Source organism: Phaenicophaeus curvirostris, chromosome 4, assembly GCF_032191515.1.
Source record: "Phaenicophaeus curvirostris isolate KB17595 chromosome 4, BPBGC_Pcur_1.0, whole genome shotgun sequence".
NCBI lineage: Eukaryota > Metazoa > Chordata > Aves > Cuculiformes > Cuculidae > Phaenicophaeus > Phaenicophaeus curvirostris.
This window is the reverse complement of record NC_091395.1, coordinates 18,676,739-18,690,519: the sequence shown is the minus strand read 5'-3', so window position 1 is coordinate 18,690,519 and position 13,781 is coordinate 18,676,739. Positions and strand designations below refer to the sequence as shown.

The 13,781-nt window shown below is 43.9% G+C and overlaps 2 protein-coding genes across 4 annotated transcripts; one reads left to right on the top strand and one right to left on the bottom strand.

The window, feature by feature from the left end:
* Positions 1-2,422: 2,422 nt before the first annotated feature.
* Positions 2,423-11,136, top strand: ABRAXAS1 (abraxas 1, BRCA1 A complex subunit). Of its 3 annotated transcripts, none has more exons than XM_069855447.1 (9): positions 2,423-2,539; positions 4,868-4,958; positions 6,314-6,350; positions 7,198-7,264; positions 7,941-8,134; positions 8,784-8,903; positions 9,207-9,291; positions 9,764-9,872; positions 10,030-11,136. In XM_069855447.1, the coding sequence occupies exons 1-9, from the start codon at positions 2,453-2,455 to the stop codon at positions 10,449-10,451; spliced, it is 1,212 nt and encodes a 403-aa protein (XP_069711548.1). In that variant the 5' UTR covers positions 2,423-2,452; the 3' UTR covers positions 10,452-11,136. The 3 variants fall into 3 exon arrangements, with proteins under 3 accessions (XP_069711548.1, XP_069711550.1, XP_069711549.1); XM_069855448.1 differs by having other exon boundaries at positions 2,434-2,539; positions 4,872-4,958; XM_069855449.1 differs by lacking the exon at positions 4,868-4,958 and having other exon boundaries at positions 2,431-2,539.
* MRPS18C (mitochondrial ribosomal protein S18C) lies at positions 11,137-13,665 on the bottom strand. Its single transcript, XM_069855451.1, has 6 exons — positions 13,572-13,665; positions 13,422-13,483; positions 12,177-12,260; positions 11,686-11,743; positions 11,323-11,382; positions 11,137-11,244 (listed from the first exon to the last, which is right to left on the bottom strand). The coding sequence occupies exons 1-6, from the start codon at positions 13,630-13,632 to the stop codon at positions 11,168-11,170; spliced, it is 402 nt and encodes a 133-aa protein (XP_069711552.1). The 5' UTR covers positions 13,633-13,665; the 3' UTR covers positions 11,137-11,167.
* Between the last annotated feature and the right edge of the window lie 116 nt (positions 13,666-13,781).

The window sequence follows — 13,781 nt, the reverse complement described above, 5'->3', positions numbered from 1 at the left end:
CTCTGCAGCCAATTCTCTTGGCTTTCCCAATATCAGTATCATAACTGACTAAAGTAGTTTTCACTTTCTGGCATCTTCGCTTCTATTGTAGCTGGGTCTTGCCAGTGCTACTGAAAATAACCAGCAGGCTCCCTTTTTATGTGTCCTGTATTTCTTATCTCTTGCAGTCTTCTGTATTATAGTTCCCTCTGTTCCTGCTGAGTGTCAATGTTTCTTTGGTAAGGAAGTAACAAGCACTTGCAAAAAGTATATGGAGCTAGAAATAAAGTTGAGTGAGCAAACTGATAGGCTGTGAATTCAGCACGTCTGTGAAAACTTTTCAGCCTTCTGTCAGAGAGGCATTTTTGTCAAGGGCACAGTATTGGCGTATTCAGCTGGGGGCTGGAGCAGATTAAAGACTGGTGAGTGGGCAGCATGGAGAAGACCTGAAAATGTGCTCTCAGTCCTACCCTAGGAGTGACTAAGACTTGTATAACCAGGGAGCAGGCCTAGGGTATGCTAGCTCAGCCACTCCACAGGCGTGCCATTGCAAATCCTGTGGGTAGGTGTATGTTAAAAGATATCGGATGCTTCTGAAAATACCACAATGATATGCCAAGCACGAGAAAGGGGACTTGGCCCTGAATCCCTGTTTCTTTCCCACGGCAGCGTGTCTTGGAATGAACTGAGGCCAGAAATGGAAAGAGCAGTAGCAAGCAGAGTGATGGGTAGCACATTTACTCCTGCACACTAGCCGAAGCTGGGCTTGCAGGTGAAGCCTTTGTGCCAGCATGCGCTGTCTGCTCACTCTTCTCGCACAACAGCAGGAAATACTAGGCAGCTCTAATAGTAGTTGTATCAGGATTATTTTACTGGGCTTGAAAGTTTCATCCTGCATCCCTAAAATCTGAAGGGCACTTCAATACTTCCCAGTATTGACACCTTTTGCTCTGAGGACCATCTAAGCCATAGCCCACTGCAATCTTCAAACTGTCCAATGTGAAGTTTGGTGGAGATAAATCACCAACTGCTTGAAGGGCAGGCTCCCCGAGTTGCCACACATGGCATTTTTGCTATTTTTGTTCATTTTCTGGGTTTGCCTTGACTTCCCTGGCACTGAGACACTCATGCAACCTTTGCTCTACAACTGTATTTGGATGTCATTGTACAGGATCCTCTGAGACTTGGCCTTGAGATCACAGGCCCTGCTAGCCATCTCCTAGAGGTTTCATGTGCCCTTGTTATCACCATGTGGGGATGTATTTCGTGCAGCAGCACTGGAGTTAACAGAATCCAAAATACCTTTTGCTGCTGCTGAGTAATGGGAGTTAGTCATCACCCAATAAACCTCTGTAGTAATTTTTTGGCCATTTCCCCTTGTTCTATCACCTGTCACTTCTGAGAAGAGACCAGCACCCACCTCACTACAGCCTCCTTTCAGGCAGTTGCAAACAGCAATAAGGTCTCCCCTCAGCCTCCTCTTCTTCAGGCTAAACAACCCCAGCTCCATCAGCCAGTGCTTAAAAGACTTGTTCTCCAGTTCCTTCACCGCCAGCTTTGTTGCCCTTCTCTGGATGCTCTCCAGCACCTCAACATCCTCCCTGGGCAGCCTGTTCCAGTGCCCAATGACCCTTTCCATGAAAAATTTTTTCCTAATGTCCAGCCTGAACCTCCCCTGGTGGAGCTTGAGGCCATTCCCTCTTGTCCTGTCGCCTGCCACTTGCAAGAAGAGACCAGCCCCCTCCTCTCCACAACCTCCTTTCAGGAAGTTATAGAGAGCAATAAGGTCTCCCTTCAGCCTCCTCTTCTCTAGGATAAACAACCCCAGCTCTCTTAGCTGCTCCTTGTGAGACTTGTTCTCCAGCCCCTTCACCAGCTTCATTGCTCTTCTCTGGACTCGCTCCAGAGCCTCAACGTCCTTCTTGTGGTGAGGGGCCCAGAACTGAACACAGTATTTGAGATGCAGTCTCACCAGTGCCGAGTACAGAGGGAGAAGAACCTCCCTGGACCTGCTGGTCACGCCGTTTCTGATACAAGCCAAGATGCCATTGGCCTTCTTGGCCACCTGGGCACACTGCTGGCTCATGTTCAGTCAACCAACACCCCCAGGTCCTTCTCCTCCGGGCAGGACGAGGGGGAATGGCTTTAAGTTGGAGAGAGGAAGATTTAGGTTAGACATTAGGAAGGAATTCTTCCCTCTGAGGGCGGTGAGGCACTGGCACAGGCTGCCCAGGGGAGCTGAGGCTGCCCCATCCCTGGGGGTGCTCAAGGCTGGGTTGGACGGGGACTTGAGCAGCCTGGGGGGCAGTGTCCGTGCCTGCGGCAGGGGAGTGGAACTGGACGGGGCTTTCAGGTCCTCCAGCCCAAACCGCTCTGTGATTCTACAAACAATTTCTCCGCCGAGACGGGCCGAGGCGGCCCCGGGAGGGGCCCTCCGGCCGCTGGGGGCGCCCGCGCCCGGCACCGCGGGGGCATGGAGGGTGAGAGCACCTCCGCGCTGCTCTCGGGCTTCGTCTTCGGCGCCCTCGCCTTCCAGCACCTCAGCACCGACTCCGACACGGTGGGTGCCGCGCCCCACCCGCCCCTCCTCCCCTCCTCCTCCTCCTCCCCCTCCCTGCTGTGCCGGGGAACGCCAGGCCGCGCCGCCCCGACCGGGGTCGTTCTGGGGCCTCGTGGCGAGACACCGCAGGGACGGAGCTTGTCCGGAGAAGGGGAAAGGGGCTGGGGGACAAGTCTTAACGAGGAGCGGCTGAGGGAACTGGAGGCATTCAGCCTGGAGAAAAGGAGGCTGAGGGGAGACCTTATCGCTGCCGGCAACTGCCTGGAGGGAGGGTGTAGCTGGGTGGGTGCTGATCTCCTCTCCCAAGCGACAGGACGGAGGAGGGAATGGCCTCGTTCCGCCAGGGGAGGTTTATATTGGGTATTAGGAGACGTTTCTTCACCAAAAGAGCGGTGAAGCTCTGGAACAGGGCGCCCAGGGAGGTGGTGGCGTCTCCACACGTCGAATCCTGTGTTCAGTTCTGGGCCCCTCACCACAAGAAGGATGTTGAGGCTCTGGAGCGAGTCCAGAGAAGAGCAACGACGCTGGTGAGGGGGCTGGAGAACAGGCCTTATGAGGAACGGCTGAGAGAGCTGGGGTTGTTTAGCCTGGAGAAGAGGAGGCTGAGGGGAGACCTTATTGCTCTCTACAACTACCTGACAGGAGGTTGTAGTGAAAAGGATGTTGGTCTCCTCTCCCAAGCAATAGGATGAGAGGGAATGGCCTCGTTGTGCCAGGGAAGTATAAAATTGGATATTAGGAAAAATTTCTTTACCAAAATAATGGTGAAGCATCAGAAGAGGCTGCCAGTGGTGGTGGTGGAGTCTGTGCACCTCAAATACTGTGTTCAGTTTTGGGCCCCTCATTGCAGGACATTGCAGGACATTGAGGGGATGGAGCACATCCAGAGAAGAAAATGGAGCTGGTGAAAGGGCTGGAGAACAAGGGTTATGGGGAGCAGCTGAGGGAACTGGGGGCATTCAACCTGGAGAAAAGGAGGCTGAGGGGAGATCTTAACGCTCTCTACAACTGCCTAAAGGGAGGTGGCAGTGTGGTGGATGCTGGTCTCCTCTCCTAAGCAACAGGTGATAGGATGGGAGGAAATGGCCTAGTTGCACCCGTGGAGGTTCAGATTGAACATTAGGAAACCTTTTTTCACCAAAAGGTTTCTCAGGCACTGGCAGAGGCTGCCCAGGGATGCGGTTGAGTCCCCATCCCTGGAGGTACTTAAAATATGGGTAGGTGAAGTGCTTATGATTTAGAGATATGAGTTAGTAGTGGACAGGCATGGTTGGATTTGATCATCTCAAAGGTATTTTCCAACCTAGCAGTTCTATGATCCCATCCCTCCTCGCTGCATCCCACCATGGCAGGGGCTGATTTCCAGGCAGGGAGATTGGGTTTTGCCTTGCTTTAAAAGGACAAGGAGTGTGGGGGAAACACAGAGGGCCTGGTGTGGTGGCAGCAGCAGCCCCTGTCTGCCAAGGACTGACCATAATGCTGGTAGGCCTTGGAGGGATGGACACAGAGTCATGGAATTATTTAGGTTGGAAAAGACCATCAAGTACAACTGTGAACCTCACACTGCCAAGTCCACCACTAACCCAGGTGACCAAGTGCCACATCCTCACCTGTACAGCCACAAACAAGGTGCAGCCCCACCTCAAGTACTGTGTGCAGTTTGGGGCACCACAGTATAAAAAGGATATAAAGCTACTGGAGTGTCCAGAGGAGGCCACAAAGTTGGTGAAGGGTTTAGAAGAGAAGCTGTATGAGGAGCAGCTGAAGTTACTTGGTCTGTTCAGCCTGGAGGAGACTGAGGGGAGACCTCATCATAGTCTGCAGCTTCCTCACAAGGGAAGAAGGAGCAGGCACTGATCTCTTCTCTCTAGTGACCACTGATAGGGCGGCCCAAGGGAATGGCAGGAAGATGTGCCAGGGGAGGGTTAGGTTGGATATTAGGAAAAGGTTCTTCACCCAGAGCTGGAACAGCTCCCCAGGGAAGCAGTCATGGTGCCAAGCCTGACAACATTCAGTAAGGATTTGGACAAGGCCCTCAGACACACAGTGTGAAAGTTGGGGTTGTCCTCTGCAGGGACGGGAGCTGGACTCGATGATCCTTGTGGGTCCCTTCCAACCTGGGACATTGTATGACAAAACTTCACTTCTGAGTAAAAACATGAGGAACATAAAACAGCTGAGTACTGAAAAATGAATGAGAACCTACTGTTTAAACAAGCCAGTTCATTTTGACAGCTTTTTTCTCTCCTGAAGGCAGCATTTTCACTACTAATACTAGACAGAATATCCTCTTCAATGCTAACTTTTTTTTTTTCTACTCTTATAAAGGAAGGTTTTCTCCTTGGAGATGTGAAAGGTGAAGCCAAGAACAGCATTACAGACTCACAGATGGATGATGTGGAAGTTGTTTATACAATCGGTTAGTCTGTCCACATTTTTAATACCACCCTTGGTTTCAGGCAGTATGCAACTGCTTGCAGTTTTGAATAGGGGCACGCAGCAGCATACAGCACGATCAAAGCTTCTAGAACATGGGGTCCATGCTGATGTAAGAAAGAATACCTGGAATGTTTTAGCAATTTTAATTGCAAAATAATTTAACTGTAGAAAATAAAATAATTAAACAGAAATAGTAGTTATTTCCTTGAGTAGCTCCTGTTTGCCAAATATCTTGTCACACTAAAGGTAACTTAGGGCTTAAGACTCCTTTTTCTTGGCCATGTCACAAACTCTTTTTGACTACAGATGCCCTAGAAAAACTTGTCCTCTTTCAGTGAAATGAACTTTAATGTGTTAGTATTTATTACCTAATTTAGCGCTTATAAAAGTATGGGGTGTGAAGGCTGCAAACTATTTAGGTGTTTCATGGATTTCACCAGATGTATTTTTCTTTATAGTCTTCATGGAATTGGAGTAGATGTGTGTTTTATACTAGCCCTTAACAAAAACATACGTATGCTTGCACACGCACTTCTAACTCCATTATTCTCAAATGCAGTTATACAAAAAGAAAGATGAGGAATTAAAACAGTATGTGCCACCTTACCAATTTTCCTGAAGATACAGTAGGGGGAATTTGCATCCCATATTCTAGATTTACCCTAGGATACAATAAAAGTGTAACAGTTTCTTCCACCACTGAGTCTCAGGGCTGAACCAAAAATGTGGGGAATTTTTGTGGCATTGATCAGGTAGCCAGTCTTGTCATCATATTCTTATAGGCAGAGTTAATTCCTCCAAAGTTTGGGGCTTTTCAGTTAATTTGTGAAAATGAAAATAGTGGCAAATTCAGTTAAAGAATATTACTTAGAATGCTATTGGATCACCGACCATTTTTTTCTGGTAGTCAGTCTTCCAGTTCTCATCATCTACCCTATAGGTTTCTGTTCTCCGTCCTCATCTTTCTTACTAATAGCACCCATGCTTTGCTGAAAAGTAACTCAAGTGAAACTTTTCATATTACATACTACTTGTGCATTTGACAGAAGGGAGGGAAAAGTTAAGTGCCTGATTTAATTTTTCACTTGACAGAAGAGAAGAATGTATAAAAATACAGTTTATGTAAGTGGTTCCCTTTACATTTTAAAAATTAATTAGAATATTTTAAAAAGTATTTCTCAAACTTATTTAATTAAAAGTTAATGCATTTGATTATAAGAAACTATATAGAATTCTTTTCTTTGTTCTTCTACCACTTCAATTCTGATCATAGCGTACAGAAGAACACACATCTTGAACTGATGAACCCAGAGTAATATTATCTTCTCTTTGCAGATATACAGAAGCACATTCCATGCTATCAGTTGTTCAGGTAAGAATCTTAAGCAAGCAGATATAAAAAAGTAAAAAAATTAACCTGTACTTGAACTTTGCAAGAGTTAAACGTATATTACAGTACTGAAATCACCTGGCTGTAACTAGAGGTGCTATATCAACCCCTTGGAATTACGGAACAAAAATGCCTTTTTTTTATTCCTATTGTGATTCTTTTTGTCTTTTTTGGTGTTTTCCATACATGTAGAAATAGAGATATGGGATACTGCACTATCTAGTAAGCTATAATACCATATAATCTACAGGAAAATGTCATCACACTGGAAGAAAAAGCACCGCCTTTCTAAAAGCATGCATCCCAACTCCTCACCCTCGAGGAAAAAAGGAAAATCAACGACAGGCTTCTGAGAGGGTCAGAAAAAGAAACGCTCATTAGCCTCATAGCAGGAGTAGTTTCAAGGACTAGTATTTAGAGTGTCATCATAGATATGCAGGTTTACACCCCTGTAAGGGAAGAATCAACACATTTTTTTCTCAAATCTTTCTGAAAATTAATAAACATAGATGTTTTTAGAAAGGCATTTTATATATTGAAGACCTCTTACTGTTTTGTAGCTGAGAGAACACAGATGCTACCTGTAACTTGTGTCCTAGTAGCACTGATGTCAGCACAGCATTTGGGCTGTACAAGACCACCTTTATAGCTCTTTGAGTAATGAAGTTAACTGCACTGTCCTGGCACAGAGGCTGTGTAAGCATATCTCTAATAGCTTTTGTTCCCCTTGGTAAGCAAAAAGCAAGATGATTGCCCGGCCACTAGGGAATAATTATTTCTACAATAGCATTTTTTTTTTTCCTCTCTAATTGTCCTAATTTTCTTCTAGCTTTTATAATTCTGCAGGAGAACTAAATGAAATCGCCCTGAAGAAAATACTGTCTGGCTGTAAGAAGGTATTTTATTTTCAAACATAAACCATACCAAGGGGCTGTCTTAGATTTTGAGGCGTGTTCTGGATAGCTGTTGTATCGAGGGTTTTTGTGGGTTTTTTTTTCCTTCTCTTTTCAAATCTTACATCTAGTCCCTTACACTGTTGATCAAGGCAGCTGCATCACTTCCCCCTGAAAGAACAGTACCTGCTTAGGTTATCTTTGGCTAGAGTTTGCCTAAATATATGTCACTTTATTTTTTCTTATTAATTTCTCAAGTGAACAGCTCAAATATCCCAAAGGAATTCTGATTTCTAGCTTAAGATTAGTTGAGGCCAGCTCACTGAAGTGGTTAAGCACCACCTGACCAGAGATATTTACAGTCATCACAGAAGAAAAGTTCACTAGTGGAAAGTAGAAGCCAGAAAGAGACAAACGGCAAAGCAGCAGAGCCAAGTTCTCAGAGTTTCAGCTTGAGCATAAGGCTCAGAGAACAGACCAACTGAAGGTTTTGAAGGAAAGAGAGAAGTCATCATCCTGGAATTAGGCTTGGATGTTTTAGGGGCTTCAAGTTAACTGTTTGAATATGTACACGTTGCTAAACAACTCAGATGTATAACTTTGTACTGAATCCTCTAACTTCAGTATGACTCACGGGGACATGGTTCAACAGCAATAACAAATGTTTTTCTGCTTGCAGAATGTAATAGGATGGTACAAATTCAGACGTAACACAGACCAGACTATGACATTCCGGGAAAGACTTCTTCATAAGAATTTACAGTTACACTTATCAAATCAGGGCCTCGTATTCCTTTTACTAACCTCTAGTGCGATGACAGAAAGCTGTTCAACTTACAGACTGGAACATGCCTTACATCGGCCACAAGAAGGGTAATTGGTTTGTTCTCTAGCTTGATTAAAGCAATTGTACAGCATGTGATATAACGTGGAACAATCTTTTTTTTCTTTGTTGCAACTGCACTATTAATACTGTTCATTTTATCCTTGAAACTTGAACATTAAATAAGATTATTCCTTATATTGATAGAGTCCAGCTGAAATCTTCCCTGGAGTTCTGTTCAGGGATTTGCCTTTGTAACTGCCTGTAGTGCCAGTGTCAACAGGCAGACCTTGTCAGTTCATTTTTGCACATCAGTTGTTCTTGATCAATTTGGTTTTGCACATAGGACTTCAGCTATGCATGGTGTTCATCTTCACATACTGTTGAAATACTTGCATGGGTTGTAACTTCCAGTTATCCTTAGAGACAAGCTGCTCACAGGCTAGACTTAAGAAGCAAGTGTTGTATTATCATGCAACACACACCCAGAAACAGGTGTGAACTACAGGCATTGCTCAGTCTTGTTGCCCTTGCAGTTTGCCTTTAGCTATAAGCAGTCATCTGTGCAATGATATATTAAGCAAGAACTAACTGCACTGTAAATCTCTTATCTGGGATGCTTAATCCTCAGGAATATCTAACTATAAAAGAGCCCTTTGGACATTAATAAATTATACATTCATACTTCTGCTTTTTAAGTCTCTTCCAGAAAGTTCCTTTGGTGGTTACCAACTTGGGTGTGGCAGAACAGCAAGGTTACAAAACAGTGTCTGGTTCCTGCGTATCTTCTGGTTTTGTGAGAGCAGTAAGACAACACAGGTAAATGCCATATTTACCAACCACAGTGGCATTTTTAAGTATTTACTTTTCCATAGAAATAATTAAGTTCTTTCACAAATGCTACAGCCATACCCTGCTCACTGACCTGTTTCCTGCAGTTACTTACCTTCTCAAGGTACTTGGAAATTAATTGCCCCATACTGTCCAGTGAGGGCAGCTGTCTGCCTCATGGGCACATAGTGTTGAAGCTCAGAATGGTTCTTTCTTCACTATAACTCGTCCTACTAAGTAAGCACTAGGAACAATACCTTGCAATTATATAATTGGATTCTTTATTCGCAGGTCAGAATTCTTTTATGAAGATGGATCCTTAAAAGAGGTTCAGAAGATAAATGAGATGTATGCCACCTTGCAAGAGGAACTGAAGGCAAGTCAGGCATACCTGTCAATACAGTTACTTTCAGCAGTACTGCAAGACTTAAGCAGAGGGTATGCTGTCTTGCACTAAATGAGAAAAAGCTGTGTCTTGGAAGATGAGGGAGTTCCATTTATTTGGTAGCTGTACAGTCAGTTCTCAAAGACCTAAGGTTTCCATTTGAACAAAAGTATACTGATAAACACAAGTCCACTAATAAATTCTTAGAAGAGGATTATTTCAAAGGCATATTATCTGTAGTTTGTGAGAACTCCTTTGCTTAGCTGGAAGTAAATAAAACATCTTGCACTGCATTCAACACAAGGTTAAATTTATCTCTGAAGTCCACCTCAAGCTAATTATTGAAGCTTTTTAATAGCTGTGTCCAGCTTTTAAAGTTGTGAGTACCTTCAAGGATTTTGCAGAAAAGTTAGTCAGCTTCTGTGACTACTGCCAATTCCATCAAATGCTCTTTTCCTTGCAGAAGATAAGCTCTACAGTAGAACTCAGTGAACGATCTGTAGAGAAACTCTTAGCAGAGGTGAGCCAATTAAAAGAAGAAATAAAGAGGAAAAAGCAACAAAGTTGTTCAGGTAAGTTAGATAAATGCAATGTCAGTCATAGTAAAAAGACTTCTGAATTCTATTCAATTGGCAGAAGCACAAAACGCTTCTGAACTTAAGGCAGTCAAAGTAGCAGTGGTAGAATTGTACCAGAGTAACTGCAAGTCTCACTTTTTTTTTTTTTCAGGAGCAGGCAGAGACTACCCAGGAGAGCCAAAGGAGAATGTTTTCCTTTGTCAGGCTCTGCAAACACTTTTCCCCAATTCTGGATTTCAGACGTGCATCGTTTCCTTCAAAGGCCAACAGATCTCCAAGTATTGCTGTAACATTGACCATAATATTAATGTCATGGACAAACTGACTCTCATGGTGGAAGAAAGAGACTTCACTGAAACAAGACACCTAGCCAAGCGTAAAGTCAGAGGGACCACAATAGGATCAAGGTCACTCAAGAAATCTAGATCACTGCAGCTTCACCAAAAATTACTTCAAGATCAAGAGGACAGCGATCAGGAAAAGAAGCTTACATTGAGTAGCACTGAAACAGATGAGGATGTGTTGGAAAAAAACAGAGACACAAATGAATACTCACACTCCCCTACTTTCTGATCTGTTAAGGGCTTGTCAAGATGACTTTGCACGGAAAGATATTGCGAGCATATTCAAGTGACATTTTGATTTATAGGACTGCAGGGATGAAAATAACTGCCTTTTTTTTTTTTTTTTTTAACACCAGTTTTGTTCCCCCCTCCCCACGCATGAATTGTGTTTAGCATAGAGGTAAGTCCAGATGACATTCCCTCATTTTGCCTTCCAGAATTATATCTGTATTCTCTCTCAGGGTTTAAAGATTACGCTGGTGGGATGTTAGTGGCCATACAGCCATGTCACATACTGCCTCAGAGTAATACAACTTTACGCTGCTGCTGAAGTAGTACTAGCATTCCCTCAGCAGAAGCGGGGAACATCAAACAAACACAGGCAACACACTTAACAGAATTAGCTGTTTGCATAAACACAGTTGCAATAATTTATCCTTAGCTATCCAGTAGTCATTTATTTCTCCCCTTCCAATCCAGCAAGGGAAAAAAGCCACCTGAACCTTAGCAAGATCTGGTAGCAGAGGAAGTGATCCAGGCAGTTGCCAATTTCTACTATTGCTCTCACCTTTTATACTTCATTCAGAAGTATTCTAGAGGCGTGACACTTCATAAAAAAGCAACTGACGCACCCTTCAGTGATGAATTATGGTAGCTAACCACATTTACAATAAACAAGAATATAAACACAAAAAGTAGTTTTATTGTTTATTTCTTTACAGTATATTACTCTGGATACTTGATATTGCATATCTTGGGGTCTGTGAGAAATGATGGGTTCTTATACATAACTGGCATAAATCCTGTAAAAAGATAAGATGGCATTTTTTAAATAAAAATTAGCCTTGGCTTACAAAACTCAAGAGTATAATCACACTTACCAAATATATGAGCTCTTTTAATGGCTTTTGTAACTTCCTTCTGCTTCTTGTTGCACAAGCCTAAAAGAGAAACTATTTTCAGTCGTAACAACCGTGAAGGTGATATTGCCAATTCCATCTAGCTTTCTGTAAGTCTTCCTAGAAAAATGCATGCATGCTTATATTAACTGTGAAATTAAAAAAAAAAAAGCTATCATTTAAGGGATACTTTCTTTCCTTGATGAAGGTTATTAAGTCAGAGGAACACTGTTACAAAAGATACACAGTTGGTAGTAGCTCCTTTTGGAATGATAACTAAAACACAGTTACTTTAGCTCAGGAGAATATTAATACTAAGCAGTTATTATTTAATACTTCACATACCTGTTATATGCCTGCCATAAATGCAGCCAGTATACGGAGAAACAAACTGGGACAGAAGCTATTTAAAATTAAGAAATCCAAAGTCAGTTTAAGAAGTTTTAAATTCAGTTTACTACTTACACTCTACTTTTCATTATTTGACATGGTTTTACAATACTCAATTCTCCTTGGAAACAAGAATGAGTACAGCCTGGATTTAGACAGTATTGTATATGCCATTACATTTAAGCTGTATGACAGCAGAATTAGAATTGATTATTTGATTTGTTAAATAACAAAAGTAGTACTACTGCACACAGGACAGTTTCTCACAACCACATCATTTAACACTTATCTGCACACAGACTATTACTCTTAAGTTTTAGATGAGTTTTTTTTTAAATCCTCGTGGACTTTCTATGCACTTAAATAACAATAAATATAAAATAATAGAAAAAATAATAACAAACCAGTTGCCTTCATCTAAAGACAGGAACTTTCAATGAACTCACCTGCACGTTCTTGTAGTCTACGTTTATTCCACATAAAACACATCTTTTTGGAGGCTCTTTATAGGGGTTCTCCATTTGTATTGGCTGAAAATAGAGAATTATTAACATCCAAGAGCTTCACAACAAAATCAGTAATGCTTGTTATTTTTATACTTTGGGCAAAGCTTGCCTTGAAACCCAAAGAAGTACTTAGTGCATTGCTGAAGCTTTTCAAGAACTTTCTTATCTCTACTTATCTAACACATGGACTGGTACCTCTGTCATCCAAAAATGATTTCTCCCAGCTATACAACTTTTTATATCATAATAACAATTATAATGTAACAAATCAAGTAATCAGTAAGATAGTGCTTACACCCTTGGGCAGAATCTATAGATGCTGGTTATAAGGTAGTTCTGTCTGACAAGGTTCTTTGAAAACAATTTCAAACCAGGTGGCCTGGGAGAGCTCCTGTCTGTTCACACACTTTTTAACAGAGACTCTCAAATATCTCCTGAGCCTGGAATGCTTTAGAATATGCCCTCACCAAACCCTTGCAAGCCATGAATGAAAAAAGGAATTTCCTTTTTGCAGAGAAAAAATCCTTTCAAAAGTTTTTGCTGACAACTCCACATTTTTTTATGACATAACAGCTAGCACCTAGTGTGTTCCTTTAAGTTTTTTCTTCATATGTATACACGAAATAGAATCATACAATGGTTTGGGTTAGAAGAGACCTTAAAGCCCGTGCAGTTCCACCCCGCTGCCATGGGCAGGAACACCTCCCACCAAACCAGGCTGCTCAAGGCCCCATCCAACCTGGCCTTGAACACCCCCAGGGATGGGGCAGCCACAACTTCTCCGGGCAGCCTGTTCCAGGGCCTCACCACCCTCACAGGAAAACATATTTAATCCAAATCTGCCCTCTTTCAGCTTAAAACCATTAGGCCTCATTCTATCCTCCCTCTGATAAAAAAAAACCCTCTTCAGCCCCTTTGAAGTACTAGGAGGTTGCTATAAGGTCTCCCCGAACCAAAAATCAGCACTGATAAAAGTTTTGCCCCATGTCTGAGCTCTCCAAACAGCTACTTTAAGTGGTCGCAGTTACGATATTGGGCTAGAGATCAATGGGACCAGCATTCCAAGACCTGGCGCCTTCCCTCAGCGCCGGGTTCCTGCTCTGCAGCACACCGAGTAACCGAACACCAGGATTTCGAGCCCTGCTGCCCGGTGGCTGAGGGCGGGCAGGCAGCGCAGGGCCTCACCTGGTCGGACCGGCCGGGCTTCCATTCGTGCTGCCAGCGGCGCGGACGCGCCCACAGCGCCGCTGCAACGGCAAGAGCGAGAGGGTTAGCGGCGAGAGGGACCAGGACCGCCCCAGGGGTGGGGGAAACGAGGGACAAGAAGGAACGCACCGGGTATCAGCAGCAGCCGCCGCCAGGGACGCGCCTCCGCTACCGCCATCGCCGCCGCCATCGCGACCCACGCCACTTCCGCCCACGTGACCCCTTCTTCCGGCTGGCCGCTGGTTCCGTCACGTGACCCGGCTTCCCGCGCGGCCCACCGGCCAAAGAGACCGCGTCTCGCTCCGGGCGGCAGAGCCGATTGGCCGCCCCTCCGGCCCC

What these genes read in the sequence shown, in the direction of transcription:
- ABRAXAS1 (XM_069855447.1), top strand. Translation starts at nt 2,453, where the DNA reads ATGGAGGGTGAGAGCACCTCCGCGCTGCTCTCGGGCTTCGTCTTCGGC. An exon ending in TACTGTCTGGCTGTAAGAAG is followed by an intron (nt 7,265 to 7,940) that starts GTATTTTATTTT and finishes TTCTGCTTGCAG; the next exon opens with AATGTAATAGGATGGTACAA. An exon ending in CCTTGCAAGAGGAACTGAAG is followed by an intron (nt 9,292 to 9,763) that starts GCAAGTCAGGCA and finishes TTTTCCTTGCAG; the next exon opens with AAGATAAGCTCTACAGTAGA.
- MRPS18C (XM_069855451.1), bottom strand. Translation starts at nt 13,632, where the DNA reads ATGGCGGCGGCGATGGCGGTAGCGGAGGCGCGTCCCTGGCGGCGGCTG. An exon ending in AGCCCGGCCGGTCCGACCAG is followed by an intron (nt 12,261 to 13,421) that starts GTGAGGCCCTGC and finishes CTCTATTTTCAG; the next exon opens with CCAATACAAATGGAGAACCC. An exon ending in TAAAAGAGCTCATATATTTG is followed by an intron (nt 11,245 to 11,322) that starts GTAAGTGTGATT and finishes ATCTTTTTACAG; the next exon opens with GATTTATGCCAGTTATGTAT.